This window comes from Teleopsis dalmanni, chromosome X (assembly GCF_002237135.1).
Source record: "Teleopsis dalmanni isolate 2A chromosome X, ASM223713v2, whole genome shotgun sequence".
Classification (NCBI taxonomy): Eukaryota; Metazoa; Arthropoda; class Insecta; order Diptera; family Diopsidae; genus Teleopsis; species Teleopsis dalmanni.
Genome location: NC_051848.1, coordinates 69465616 through 69481696, shown reverse-complemented (window position 1 = coordinate 69481696; position 16081 = coordinate 69465616). Strand labels below are relative to the sequence as shown.

Below are 16081 nucleotides of genomic sequence, written 5' to 3'. Positions count from 1 at the left end.
TACGGTTTCAAAAACAAAACAATCTTATGAATATATCTTAAGAACTATTCAAATTTAGATTAGTTTGTTTATGGTTATAAGTTTAAACAGTTGCAGAAGGTAAATTACTAGTTAGCTTTCACATTTTCAAATTGTTAAACCTTATCTCCAAATAAGTATATATATATTATATTAACAATGGCCTCAATACCAATTTATTCATAATAACTGTTTTCGAACAATTATTTATATTAATAAATCAACAAACCACATAAGAATTATAGTTTCAAACAACCACATAGTTTCAGAATCGCTCTGCTTATACAAAATTTAAGCTAATACATAGTTCAGCAATCCACATGATAATTATAATTTCATTCAACTTTAATACTATTTAGAAAGATCCAGCTTGCACGTAATTTAAACTAGTACCTGGTTTTTTTTTAATATTCAAAAGATTTTAATATTTCGGATATTTAATTTTTCTAAATAGTTCGGATATTAAAAAATATGAACAGCACTCATAATAATCTATTTCGAACGCATGGCTTTAATAAATTTCAGTTAGCTAATATGTTACTCATCCTTTATACTTTTAAATCTGGTTATCAGCATTAAGAGTTCTATAAAATTTTGAAATAGTTTGAAACAATAATTAATATTATTTTTTAACTCGACACACATTTCCATATCAATAACATAAACGTACTGTCAGTCGATTTTCTCCAAATATGAAATATATTTTCTTCAAGTCCGATTTCTTTAATGAAAAACAGTATAGAGCTTATATTTCCTAGTCTTGAATTCTTATGATCCATGAAATTTCTTTAATGAAAAACAGTACAAAGCTTATATTTTCTAGTCTTGAATTCTTATGATCCATGCAATACTCTCTTAAGTGTTTCTTCCGCTTGTGCACCAGCGTCGGGCATTCCCCAAGCATATGGTATACAGCTTCTTTCTCTTCTCTACAGTATTTGCAGTCTGAGTTAGATTGAATTCGTAACCTCGTTAGGTGATTATTCACTCTACAGTCAATAATCCCGTGATGATTATTTTTTGATTTTTCTATGCAATCTTTGAATCGTTTTAGGTTGTAAGTCCCTAAAAGCATTTTAAATTGTAATAGGCTTGGTAGCCTTTCCCAATATAGTTCCCTTTCTTTTTCCTCAGCGCCATTCATAAGAATGGATAGAGTTCCTTTGCCAAGACCACAGAAAGGTTCTGGGCCTTTCATTATTAAGACCGCACCTTCTGTTGCAAGTTTGTCTGTTATTTCATTGCCTTGGATATCAGCAGGCATCTTTGTTTTTTAATCTAATTTAATTGCAACACGAAACAAATTTTTTTTAAAACAGATAAAAGTGAATATCAGACATGTAAGGCAAATATATTAAAAGTTATTAAAAATAGAACAATGTAAAGATATTTCTCTTTTATTTAATCAAATCTGAATAGGTTATATACAGATTAATTGATTTAGTTTCGAAAAATATAATTTAGCTAGCTAGGAGTTGGTTAAGTTGTGTTATTACAGTGCTTGTACCTTCTAAAGGATTTTTAAACTATTTCGAACCTTTCATAAAACTTAAGAGGCTTTTGAAGAGCTGAACTTATCTAATATATATTCGCTAAAAAATGAGTTTCAAATTGTAGTGTAGTGGATTGTAGTGCTGTAAACAAGCATCAAGGTTTAACTTATGTATTTACATATTTATGTTATAGGTAATTATGTTATAAATTATTCCAGAAACCAAAACTCTAAAAAACTTATTTGCAAAATCCAATAATGCAAGACTATTGCTACTGAATGGTAAATATAACCAAGAATAGGATAATATGGAATATTATAGGATAATAATAATAGGATAAATAGGATATATAGGATAAATTGCATAAAGAATACATAGTTTGTATGTAAAATAAACTGATCCGTATACAAAATCAATTAACAATCAACTGAGATTAAACATTTAATTATTTATATGCATAATAGTTTAATACATTATAAACCAAAATAACAACTAAAAAAACAATTTCGAACTTATTAACATGTTGTATATTTAATAATTGTTGGCGTTTATACTTAATAATAAAAACAAGTTGTACATGTAACTTGATTTCAATTTAACAATTAAATTTAAAAATAGAATTGATCAAATTCCAATATAAAAAATACCAACCTCAGTAAAATCAATATTAGCTTTTTCTTGTTTTAATATATAATTAATTATTTTACTAAATTATTCAATAATTTTTTCAGTGTATTTCTTTGGCACAGCTGATGTATACATCGGTTATACACATGGAATTTAAGACCTAAACTGAACATACCCAAGACACATGACATCAATACAATTTGTTGTTGTTTCGACGTTTGTCGTATTAGATTAGTACTTGGTACATTTTTTCTGTTTGTTTACATTTTCCTAAGCGCGAAAATGATGAAAGTGAATACAGAAAAATGTTTATAATGTACACATAATTTTATTAAAATTTCAATATTTGCACATAAAATACATAAAATGTAAAAGTATAATATATTCTAAGAAATATTAATGGATTTAATAGAGGCTAACATTAAATATGAAAAATGTACTAATATTAGGTGCTTGAAGTGAGTTTAGTCATACAAATGAAAATAGTAACAGATATCTGTTGGTATCTTGAAAATATCGAATGTTCGCAAAAGAAAAATTAAAAGTAGTTAAACAATAAGAGTAAATAAACCAGCACATACATTAACTAAAAGTTATGGGGAAAAGTCTTTAAGTGGTGTTGTACGTGGTATAAAATGTGAGTGCACAAAAAAAATATTTTATAATACCAAGAAAATAAAATTTTGCATAAATGCTGTGTTGTTCAAAATTAAATCAAATGTTTTTTATTTTTTAATTAAAGACTTTAACTCAAAACACTTTAATGAATTAATATTTATTCAATATTAATACAGATTTTTGTATATCCATAAATTCAACATTAAACTAGAGAAAATATATACATACATGCATACACACATAATTAATGCAGCTCATTTTCACTTAATGCTCACCAAGAATTTCAGAATAAAAATAAGTCGTACACCCACCTATCTACCTGCTGTCCTCTCATATGTTAGGAAGGAGAGAGTGATGGTAGTGATTAATTTCTTGGCCCTTATATTGTCTATTTGTGAATTGCATATTCAATTTATTTATAATAAATGAACAAATTCGTAAAGTGAATGTCAAGAACTCATTGGGTGTGTGAAAATATACTTTATAAAATAAAATGTAAATGTTACCCACTGGTTGCTTTATAAAAAAACCAACTGTTACTGTTGGTAATACTATTTGTTCCAAGTGTACTCGCTTATAAGAAAATAACTTTGTAAGCAAATAGATATTGATAACCTTGAACAACGAAATAAACATATAACGAGTATTTATATAGTAATATCTGTTTTAGAGATACTACGTATGTTAGGTGTGAAAGTTTCATCAGACTTGATATCATGTACTAAAAACTTGCACTCTGCAAACGACATAATAATTCTGTCTCTGCCTATTAGGTTAGGTGTCATATGGAAAGAAAATATTTAAAGTTTTTTTAAATACTTTTTATTTCTTTGGTGACCGGTGGTGATGTCCTAGTTCAATATTTTAAAATCCATAGATATTTTGAAAAAGTTATGCCAGTTATTCTAATTTTACTAAGTCAACGCGGGACCTAATCCTTATTACGTTTTTCATAAGCTGATTGAGCTGATCAAAAGCTGATTTTTTGCAGTAGGTGGAAAGCATCGCAAGCCACAGTGTGAGACTTGAACCCACTAAAACAACCTCTTAGGAATGAATGGAAGAGATTTCCACAGCATTAAGGAAACTTCATTCCAGTAATCAAGGGAGAGAGATGTGAACACATAGGCTTAATACTTAGTGGACTAGCTTCATCTAAGCCAGAAAGCAGGAGCGTTTATTAGGGAGAAAGGGTAATGGTAAAGGGAGTAGGGTGATTTCTTCAGCGATTTTATTTTTATATTTGTAAATACGTCACTCTAAGTGATAGTATTTTTTCAAGACACATGGGTATAGCAAAAAGCGAGAAGTTGACTTTGGGCGGATATCAGATAATGACATATGTGTAAATAAAGTCATTCCATTTAACTCCTCTTGTTCTCTCCTCTGACTACGCGTCTGATCTCGGATGAAAACGATGCGATTATATTCATTACATTTTTTTTCACCATATGTATATATATGTATATATGAGTATATCCATTTTTTCTCTTGGAATATGATTCTTTAAAATATATACACCAATTATATACAATATATAGTTTACAGTGCTACTGTGAATCGGCTCTTGAACTGATTTAGAATCAAAATCTCTGTTTCACGAAGCTAATTATTCTGAAACAGATTAAAGTATGACTTTTCTGACCGCAGTACCGGTTGTTGGGCGATTGCACATCAATAATTTTAATAATGTAAGAAAAATATATTATTGATAAATTGAAATAAAATTATTTTCACTGTAAATACAACTAAAAGTATTTTAATAAAATATTTAGTCATATTACCCTTATTTATAAACATAACCAATACCAATCATCATGTCCAATCATTGAACCGTTCCGAAAATTTGCTTCTGAAAAATGGTTTCTTCTGCTCAGAAGACGGTTATATGAAATTAAAAATTTCAGATATTTTTTCAATGAATATACATACTTTAGCAAAAGAGTTTGTTTGTTGAATAGTTAAGGAAGTTATAGTTAATGAGTCCATACTTATGTAATAATCCAACTTTATACACATATATAGCGAGTCGCTTGTTTTCAGCTAGACTCACCTACCTAACCACACGTACCTTTGGCTTATATATGCACAATTAAACTTACTGGCTATATAAGCTCTACCAGTGGCTATATTTTCACCGATATTGTTCACATGATCGTTTTACGCACCGTGTTTTGTACCCAATAATAAGATTGCAAATCCCACAAGAGGTTCTGTGTCCAATTATTTTATACTAAACTATAAAATCACAACAAATTTTCTACATTATCTATTAAGATGTATGATAAAAATTGAATATATATCGAATATAAGCAGTTAACACCTCTGCAAATTTGATACAGTTTGATTATGATTTTTATATTACTACTATAAAACTGATAATACAGATATACGCGCTCATAAGAAGAGCATATAATATCTAAATTTTAAATATAAATCTAAATGTTTTAATGCTAAATATTATTAATTACTGATATATCAGTAATATATTATATATTCCATTGATTCAGATTTCAAAACATTACTTTATATTAATATCGTATTATAGACTGGAAAATATTTACTTGGGAATTCACAAACAAACTGCAATTCTATAATAAAATTCTAATTTTAATTTTATAAATAGTTAATACCATTACTTTATATATATTTAACTTAAATTCTATCTGCAGTGTATTTCATACTCGGCAGAACAAGAATATAGTCCTTTTTATTTACAATAAGCTGGGTTTGTAATGCTATGTTTACACTTAGAGATGATAAGCGCAACTCAATTAGAGTTAATTGCACATATAAGACTTTACGCTAATGCAATCTTATTAGCAAACAATGAATCAAAACTAAATTCAATTAATTAAAATTAAAATTAATTAAACATTTTTAAAAATATATTATTTTTTATTTTAAATTTATTTTTCAATATTTTATATTTGTTTTTATTAGCATTTGATTGAGTGTTCTTATACATTTATATCAATAGTGTAAACGTACTAAATGTTCTTTAGTGATGAGTTTGTTCTTAATTAATTTTAGTGTGAAAATATAAGGTTTATTCACGATCTTGTGTAACGAGCTTGGTAACCGCGTAACATAGTAATCGGTAATAACCTAACGCATGTCGAATGCAAATATATGTTGTTGTTATTACAAAGTTATCTTATTATTCGAATACAAAGATCCATAGTCGAAAAAGTGAATACACTCAAATCAAATAGAAAATGTTCGATTCGATGAACGGCTCTCAAACCCGTTTGTAGTTATAATTGCCTTCTTAGTTAAAATTATTGTTATATTTTTTTTTCGAACATTGCTACTCTCAAGGTTGTAGTGAAGAAATGGCTTATACCCAAAAAGTATTTATTTAAAATTTGCATTCGACTAAAAAAATTTATAAAAACTTTAATTCTTTTGCAACAAATGAACATTTCTAAGAAAGCCGTATAAGATATTACCTAGAAATTTCTAATCTCGGATTCTAATCTCGTACTTGGCAAAGGACTTTAACTGATCTAAATATTGATCGATTGAGGAGATTTATAGAGTTTTTGAAGTTTTAGGTTTATAAATGCAAAAAATATTTACTTTACTACATAGGTATATTATTGAAGTTCATTTAAAGTCTGAATTAAATACTACTTATTTGCTTGAAGTACTTACATAGCAAATAATAGGCACAATAAACTGTTACAAACTAAACACTTTGAAGTTCAATAGCATTTCTTAAGGTTCCGTTTTAATTGCGATAAGTAATCGCACACTTGTCACTTGTTTAATTATAACATAAATGCCTACAAAATATTGACCGCATCCTATAAAGTACGTTACTGTTTTTTTTAATTTTAAAAATAAAAAAATTAATATGCAATTTTATTTTATATATAAATAAATGTGCAATATAAATGGACTATAAAATGCAACATAATGAAGTAAATATTTGCGAACAAATACTCCGATTGGCATACCAAAGTAAAAATCCCATTGGCAGACATTCTCCATCTTCTACGGTTTCAAAAACAAAACAATCTTATGAATATATCTTAAGAACTATTCAAATTTAGATTAGTTTGGTTATGGTTATAAGTTTAAACAGTTGCAGGAGGTAAATTACTAGTTAGCTTTCACATTTTCAAATTGTTAAACCTTATCTCCAAACAAGTATATATATATTATATTAACAATGGCCTCAATACCAATTTATTCATCATTGTTTTCGAACAATTATTTATAGTAATAAATCAACAAACCAGATAAGAATTATAGTTTAAATTAGTATCAAGTTTTTTCTTCAATATTCAAAAGATTTAAATATTTCGGTTATTCAATTTTTCGAAATAGTTCGGGTATTAAAAAATATGAAGAACACTCATAATAATCTATTTCGAATCGTAATTGTATTCAATGCTTTTTGTACAGTTCTTTGGTGAATCGCGTTCAAACACCACATATTTTTTTTTAATAAAAATATGTTTGGTTCAATAAAAATAATACTATTTTTATTATTTTAATTATATATTACCGAAAGGTTGCAATATTGGTGCTTTCGAAACACGTTTCGAAGATCCTATTTTCAAAAAAAAAACGTCCTTCTTGGAGAAAATTTATATTTAAGGAAACTGGCGGACAGACAGACATTAAATTTTAAAATTGACAATATATTTTAGACATTAAATATTAAAACACACATAATATACTCATGTTATCGCATGTTGAGTATAGAGAAATAGACCTAAATCCTTATTGAGTTTACTTTTGAAATACATCAGTTATTTATATCAATTATGTCTATTACATTTATCTATATAATATTAACAGTTCTTAAGAAAAATACCTTGTACATGCAGATACACAGGTTGTCTAAATTGAACTGTACCTTTTCAAGTTACTTTATTTTGTGATATTAATTCAACAAAAAATATGCTAAGTAAAATTTAACTTTTTCGAACTAATATTAGCTTCTAAGCCGATCAAACAAAAATATCACACACTTGCCTTTTCGATAACAACATTGGTATTCTTAGTGCTTACATTGTCGAACGAGCTTATAACCGGTGACCGTAGAGTCTAGTGGAGTCTTTACGGTCTCTTGCTTTATAGGAATGTACAGAACCCCTTTATATATAGAACGTAAACTTTTTCTACCTATCTATCTCTTTTCATTTTCCTAACCAGCTTCACAGTCCATAAGCCTTAACGAAAAACGATCATTGTTAATGCTGTAGATAAGATAGGTATATGAATTATTCTCAACTCCACATATCTCAATAGAACTTTTTCCCTTTATATGTTAATAATACTGAAAATAAATGTTCACACACAATTATTTTCATTTATTCTACCAAAAAATGACATCACAAATCTTTACTATAATGGAGAATACCTAGTATGTAGTAATTTCGAAAAATATTTAATAAATATTCAACTATATATTTGCATATGTTAATTCATACCTTATAAGAAAAATTTATTTACAATTTAGTTAATTAATTTATTTATTTAATTTGCTGTTTTTATTTTAAAAATTACACATTGCACAATGGTAATTGGGTAGCTTTATACACTTAGCAAATAAAAGTATTTAAATAATATATTGTAAAATATAAAAAATGTTTTTATGATCTATTAATAGTAGTCGGTTTATCCATAATGAATACAAATAGATTTAGCCTTAGTCTTCGTGAAAAATTTCTATAAAATATATTTATTAGATAGTTCCAATGATACTAGAAGACTTAAAAAGATATGACAGGTTCAGTAGATAATAATAGCTCCATTCTCCTTCTCTCTTTTTCTCTCTTATCAGCATTAAAGAATCAACGAAAAATGACTATCATCGGTCAATGACTAGACAAATCATCAAAAATGGTGGTGCTTGATTGCTACCCCCCACTCCAATATTCCAATTTTTATGTGACCTCTATTTTAAATAAACGAAATGTTTTTTATAGTTTATTCACGATTTGCTAATATTTACGGATCCTTTGGATCGCCAACATAACCTACGAAAAATTACTATCATCGTTAAATGACTAGACAATTCATCAAAAATGGTGCTGCTTGATTGCCTCTCCTCATTCCAATATCCAAATATTTATGTAACCTCTATTTTAAATACATCATATTCAATAGCACTAAACATTCAGCTGAAGAATTTATTTGTTCAAACTATGTTATAGTATTAAAACATATCTTAACTCGATTCGCAGTTAATCCCTTCGGAATATATTAAATGCATATATATAGCACATTTATGCTCTGTTGCACCAATTTTGTTTTTAAAGCTTTTTTGTTTATTTTATCTTATTGAACTTTACTCACAACTGTCAACAAAATAAATATAGCAAATAAGTAAAAAGTATAATTTTAGTCTTAAATATAAAATGAGGTGTATTAACAATTGTTTCCTGTAAGGTAGAGTGGACCTACTTTTCATTATACAAGAACTTAATTTTCTAATTTTTCTAGAACTACTTTGTTAACATATTACACTGGTATTTTCATGGTTACTTAGACTGTTTAAGTATTTTTTATCAAGACTACAGATATCCTTCTATGTAATCATCAATTATAGATAAACAAGGGAGTGTTACGAAGTTTTCTAACAGCGTTTTCGGTTGGTAAGTCTGGGGTGATTTTTTCAATCGAGAAGTTTAGTGCACTAAACTTTTAGTGCAATTTTAATTTTCGATTGGTAAATCTGGGGCAAAATGCATTACACTCGCGATTTATTTATAACACTCTAGATATTTTGCCAGAGTAATCCGATTACCCTGACTTTAATAGTAGTGTTATATGATTTGACAGATAAACAGTAATAAATGTATTTCTGAAAAATATAAATGCCTTCTAATACAAGTAGAAAAATGTTAGATCACTCTAAAAATGTTCGATTGGACAACAAAATTCAATAGATCGAGAATAAATCGAGATTGAATCCAAATTTACCAATCGAAAAAGTTATAAGAACTGTTAACTGAAATCTGTCTTAAGTGAAAGATTTCTATGTTAGAGTCGCTGAAAGTTCGCATAAGTGGTCATTTGATTGTAATTAAATAAGACCATTCTTCTATGTGCTTTTTTCACGTAAGTCTTCGGTCGAGGTGCATTCCCAAGTATTATGTGTAATTGCATTGGGATATTACTTTCCCATTGATACGGAGAGCAGGGCAGGTATCTCGTCGTAGAATTAATATTAAGTGTACACTTTTCGATTCGTTGATTTTTATTCTCCAAATATCAAGTCATTCTTGCAGTTTGTTGATGTGGTCTTGAACTGATTAATATAAATAACACAATTTGTTTAAAAATTTTATTAACATATTTTTCTATTTTCAGAAAAATTAATAGTTATAATAGCTTATATATATTCTAACTCTTTTTTCTACTAAATTCTGCCTATGTTCTTAAATCCTGCTCAGCACATTAAGCAAATCAACGTACTCAGTTAATTTTTGGATCTCTCTCGTTTTTTGACTTCTGCCATCTCTGTTTTAAATATGTTTAAGGTTACTTTTTCTTCTGTCTTATGTACGATGTGCTTTATCTATTTTGGCTGCTAATTTTTTTGTTTGTCTCTATTGTATCTTTTATTTTATTTTTACTTGATTCTTATTGTGTCATATACGATATTACCATTTTCTGGTATCGATATAAATACTTTCCTCACCATTTTTTTTTAATTAGCTTCGAAGCTACAGCGGTTAACCTCCAAGTTTCACACCCATAAGACACAACCGGTTGAATTAGCATCTAAAATAATCTCACTTTATTTAGTGACGTCTTAAAGTTGAGTATACCTTAAATTGTTTCTATAAGTCGAAATGGTTATACCAAATAGATTTATAAATAAAATCCAAAACATTACAAATGAAATACATTCTTTTTTAGTTTTGAGTGAATTTTATTTAACTTAGCATTTTTTTCTTTAGATGAAATATTATTAATTCCAGTCACGTAACTGATTTCTATTACAGTATAAACTACGAGTATTTAAATTTCTAAATAATATAAGCCAACATTTAATTTAAATATATATAAAATAATTAATAATATAAAAATAAATAATGATATAAAAATATAAAGCTTCCTTTAATGATTTTTATTTATATTTATAAAATATATAGTATAAAGTATAAATATTTTATTATTTTTTATCACCAAAAATGCTATATAATAATTTTTGAGCAAGCTAATTGGTCATTTAAATAAAAATTACAATTTACTATTTATATTATTATTTATATCAGAATAATATTTTAATAAAATACAATTTGTTCAAATATAAATAATAAATTGTGGTTTTTATTTAAATGAACAATTCTTCTTCTTATTTGGCACTACAGTCCAGTATGAACTTTGGCCTCCCTCACGATCTGCCTTCATCTGTCCCTTCTGTTACTCTCTTCCAGTTCAGTACTCCAATCGTTCTTGCTTCACCATACACGTTCTCATCCCATCTTGTTCTTGGCCTATTTCTGTGCCTGGTTGTCATCGGCTTTGCGTTGAATATACTGTTCGACTTTCTCCCCGACCCCATTCTTATTACATGAGCAGCCCATTGTAACCTTTGCGACTTAATATATCTAACTATATTTTCGTTTCTAAGGAGTTCTTCAATTTCATTATTTGTTCGTCTTTGAAAAGTTTCTGCAACAATTTGGATTGGCCCGTAAATGAACAATTATGAATATATATATGATATAATATATAAAAATAAATTAAGTATAAATAAAATTTTTATAATTTTTTAAAGAGTTACTACATAGCAGTAGGAGACACTCATTTTACTACACCCCATCTTACTTTATTTATTTGTGAGTTAATATTAAAATTAATTTTAAATTTGAAAATTGAAAATAAAATTATAATTAATTAATTAATTCAATTATGCTACAGCTGGTTTATGATTTCGTTCTAATATAAACACAGCAAGTAAAATTGTTAATAAAAACATTTATAAAAAAGTAACAAAACTGCAGAAAAATATGCGAACATAAAAAAAGTCAAGTACGGCTTTGGATCAGCTGGTTAAGGTGCGCTGATTCTGAGCTCCACATTTGGCAGGACCCGAGTTCAATTCCTGGTACTTGCAGTCTCAAAAATAATTATTTACGAATAATTAAATACAAGAATTATTTCCAAGACCACTGATGATGGGTATTTGGCAATACTCGAGACAGCTGTATGGTCAGCCAAAAATTCAATTAATTAAAATAATATAAAAAATAAAATTTTTGTTGTTGTATTTCACTACTGTTCAAAAAAAACCTCTTAATAAAAATTAATTATTAAAATTATTTTAAAATTAATTTTAAAATTAACTGAGTAAGTTCCTGCTAGGTCTGCTAGGTCCTTCGCCCTGTAAACACTTCATCTTATATTATGATCTAATATTAGCTTTTGAAGCAAAAACATTTTGTTGCCAGCATTTAGCTACGAGAATAGGGACTTGATATTTAAACTTTAAAAAATGTATACATTATAATAATTGAATTGAACACACCAGCAACGATTTTAATAACAGGAATTTAAATTTTCCGCAATCTTGCAGCTTTTAACCAACTTTTTGAATATCTTAGAGAACCAGTTCAACATGTACTATATGTACATATATTGTATACTGTTTGGTAAATATATTTTTTGTATAAATAACCATATGTTGGAGTCTTAGTAGCTAAGACATGCCCATCTAAAATAGATAGGAAAGAATAAAGCCAAAGTTGACTTTCACTAAACGTTCAGGGACGTCTTAATTCAAGAAATAACTCGGTTAGTCACACATTTAAGACGACGACGACGACGACGACGATCTGAAGCTAATCGACTGAACTCAATATTTCATGAGTACTTTTCAATTTTTTTAATTCTTTGCAAGAAAATATAACAAAATTAAACAAACGATAACATTTCAACAGAAATAAAAAAAAAATTAAAACAAAAAAAATAAAAAACAAATTGTTTTAATACTATAAACATAAATGTTATATGAAATGTTATATTCGGTCTTATGACACATACGGACACAGAATTCCGAGTCATTAGTTCGATTGTATAGTGCACTCACAAAAAGCCAAAACTGTTAACTGTTGGCTTCTTGGCGTTACTTTTACATACAATATGTTATATGTTTTGTATTGTTTATAAAAATGCGCAGATATTTCATATATACTTTATCATTGCAGGGAATCAAATCAATCACCGAATTTGTGTAGCGCTTGAAACGAAACCGAAAAACTGTATTTGAATCATGCAAGAAGCTATGCAAGCAGCAGCTTAGCATACGTTAACCAAAAGTTAAGCTTGGAGCCAAGCTACGCTCAGCCACGTTCAGCCACGCTCAGCCACACCAAACCAAGTCACACAAATAATCAAGTCAAGACGGCATCGCGGTACCGCAATTATTATTCCCCACAACAACGCACCGCACCTCCCGCGTCCGTAATTAGCAACAACAGTTGTAGTTGGTGCAGTAGTACAAGTTGTAGAAAAACTAGCGTATTCGATCGTAGCATAGCGCACAACTTCAACCCATTCGCTCAATTATTCAGATATAATATGGGCATATCGCTTTTGTTCACTTTTAGTTACACTTTGGTTACGTTAGCGTCCGGTTGGGTATAGTTTTGTACGCTTCTGCTATACACAATTAATAATACTATAAAGCAGTATAAGAAAATTTAAAATTATTTTTAATTATTAACAAATTAAATTTGTGCTTAATAAGTGCGTAGTATTATTGTTCTTTTACCTTTGAAACTCGATATCGTGCGGCGGTAATTGAAAAATCTGCACTTGCTCAACTCTATTAAAGTCCAATAAAGATGACCGTCTATGATGATTTGCATAAACGACTAGCCAATGTTGGCCAGGAGCATTTATTGAAATTTTGGTTTGAATTGACACTGGATGAGCAAGAGCAATTGGTACGTGATATTAATGAATTGAATTTGAATGAGCTTAAGGACTACTTTAACCGGGCAACTGCATCTCTGAGTGAAGACAGTATTCAATTGGACGATCGTCTCCAACCGATTCCTGAGACCAAGCTAGTGAGCATTTCGCGCACTACCGACGAGCGTTTAAATGAATATTGCCTAGAAGGCTTGAAGCAAATAAGTAATGGACGTGTTGCGGTATTACTTATGGCCGGTGGACAAGGTGAGTGAAAATTAAGTTATAAATAAAATATTTTTGTTTTCTTTTATAAATTTGAAGTCACATAAGCATGAGTAATGCGGATCGCTTGAATATGTGAGACATTTGAAAGTTCAGTTACCTCTAAAGTTAATAAACAAAAAACGTTACAAGTTTTCATAAATTTATTAATTTCAAAGAGAAATATTAAAAAACAACTCACAATACATAAATAAATAAATAAAATCGATAAAACTTTACATTTTAATCATAAAATGAAGGTTTCTGTGATGAAGATTTCTGTGATGAAGGTTTCTGTGATGAAAGATGAAACTTCTCTTACTACTGTGTGATTTGTAATCATATTTATATATTAAATGCTACTACTTTTTCCATTTTGAAGAGTAATAATTAGATCCACTATTATCATCATATACATATAGGCGCTAACTTAGTCTGAAGTATTAAATATAATTTCGGCAGGCAATTAGTTCATATTAAATGATTTAAACTTTTATTTTTCCTATACATATATGTGTACGAAGGGTATTCGAAAAGTTTAAAATAAAAAAATTAAAAATAAAATTTTTGTAATTTCTTATTGTTTATAATAGCATTAATTGATATTTTTTTATTGTTTATATCAAATTTTTATGATAAATTTTTGTCTGCTCATTTTTTGATATAATCTCGTCTACATATCTTCAAACAATATTCCAACTTCTTTAACTCAACTTAATTTTGCATTGCATCAAAGTCCTTAAATATCCATTTACGAAGGATATAATCTTTATAATAAATGCTATTGATATTTTTTTATTGTTTATAGCAAATGTTTATGATATTTTTTTGTTTGTTTATTTTTGATATAATCTCGTCTACATATCTCCAAACAATATTCCAACTTCTTTAACTCAACTTAATTTTGCATTTACGATGGGCTTAATCTTTTTTTTTTTGCCAAACGTTTTCCATTTAATCCAAACTTTCTACACAGGAAACTGAAATTATCACTAGAAACTATGTCTACTGTATAGAAGAGATTGTCAAATGATTGGAAACACAATTCAAAATTTTTGAATTATCTATTTACGATGGTTATAATATAACCAACTATCCTAACAATTTCTTAATATCCTAGAAGAGATTGTCAAATGATTGGAAACACAATTCAAAATTTTTAAATTATCTATTTACGATGGTTACAATACTCCAACTATCCTAACCTATTTAAATTGTGTATTATAAAAAGTCTATAATGTACCTCCAGCTCAAAAAGTACCCGGATTTTGTAAATGATACAAACAAATTTAAATTTTATTCCAAATTTATTTTATCTCCTTCAAAATATGCTTCTTCTGAAGCAATACACATATGCCAACGCTTAACCCAATCTTCCATACACTTTTCATAGACCCTTGAAGGTATGGCTTTTAGTTCCTTCAGCGAATTCTCTTTTACCGATTCAATCAACTCAAAACGCTTACCACGAAGTGGCAATTTGAGTTTCGGGAACAGGAAAAATTCGCAAGGATCCAGATCTGGCGAATATGGTGCCTGAGCAATGACAGTGGTCAAAAAATCGCGTACAACAAGAATTTTTCATTTCGCTAAATGCACTTGAAGTAGTCTCACATTAACAGCTGCTGTAAAAAACTAATTGACAGATGGCGCTTAAATTTGTACAATATCACAAGAAAGGGTGTACCAACATAACACAAAATTTATTAATTTCACCAAAATTTTTACCATTGAAGCAATATTTTCAGCTATGAAAATAAAAAATAATCACTGAGAACTAGATCTGGTATATATGGGGTAGTGGTCAAATAATTTAAAACGTGATTTATGAATTTTAACTAAGGCGACTGCTAGAATATAAACCAGTGTCAATTTTTTTTTTTACAAATGGAAACATTTCTGTATAATTCAATTTACCCTATAATATTGCAAAGAATATTTCAGTTGTCGGGCAAATCATTTCATTATAGTCAATTAGGAACAACTATAGCTATTCCAAAATACAGAGATCATAACATATACGACTGATAGCACAACCTTACTTTTTTCCAAAGCATGTTAGCCTATTTCAACATACTTTTTTGATTAATCGTTTGATTCCAGTGTGTGTTTTAGAGTGGATGTCCATTTCATTAACATTAACGAATATACTTAAAAAGTTTTCATTATTCGCT

The 16081-nt window shown here is 28.3% G+C and overlaps 1 protein-coding gene across 2 annotated transcripts in view; it reads left to right on the top strand.

Moving 5' to 3' along the window:
• The first annotated feature begins 2547 nt into the window (after nt 1-2547).
• The window catches only part of LOC119687812 (UDP-N-acetylhexosamine pyrophosphorylase), a 28007-nt gene continuing 14473 nt past the window's right edge, over nt 2548-16081 (top strand). Inside the window, exons 1-2 of one of the 2 annotated variants that reach the window (XM_038102314.1) lie at nt 2548-2775; nt 12935-13910. In XM_038102314.1, the coding sequence (XP_037958242.1) occupies nt 13574-13910 (337 nt within the window). In that variant the 5' untranslated portion in view covers nt 2548-2775; nt 12935-13573. The remainder of the gene's footprint in view (nt 2776-12934; nt 13911-16081) is intronic. The other variant, XM_038102315.1, reaches the window with a different exon arrangement.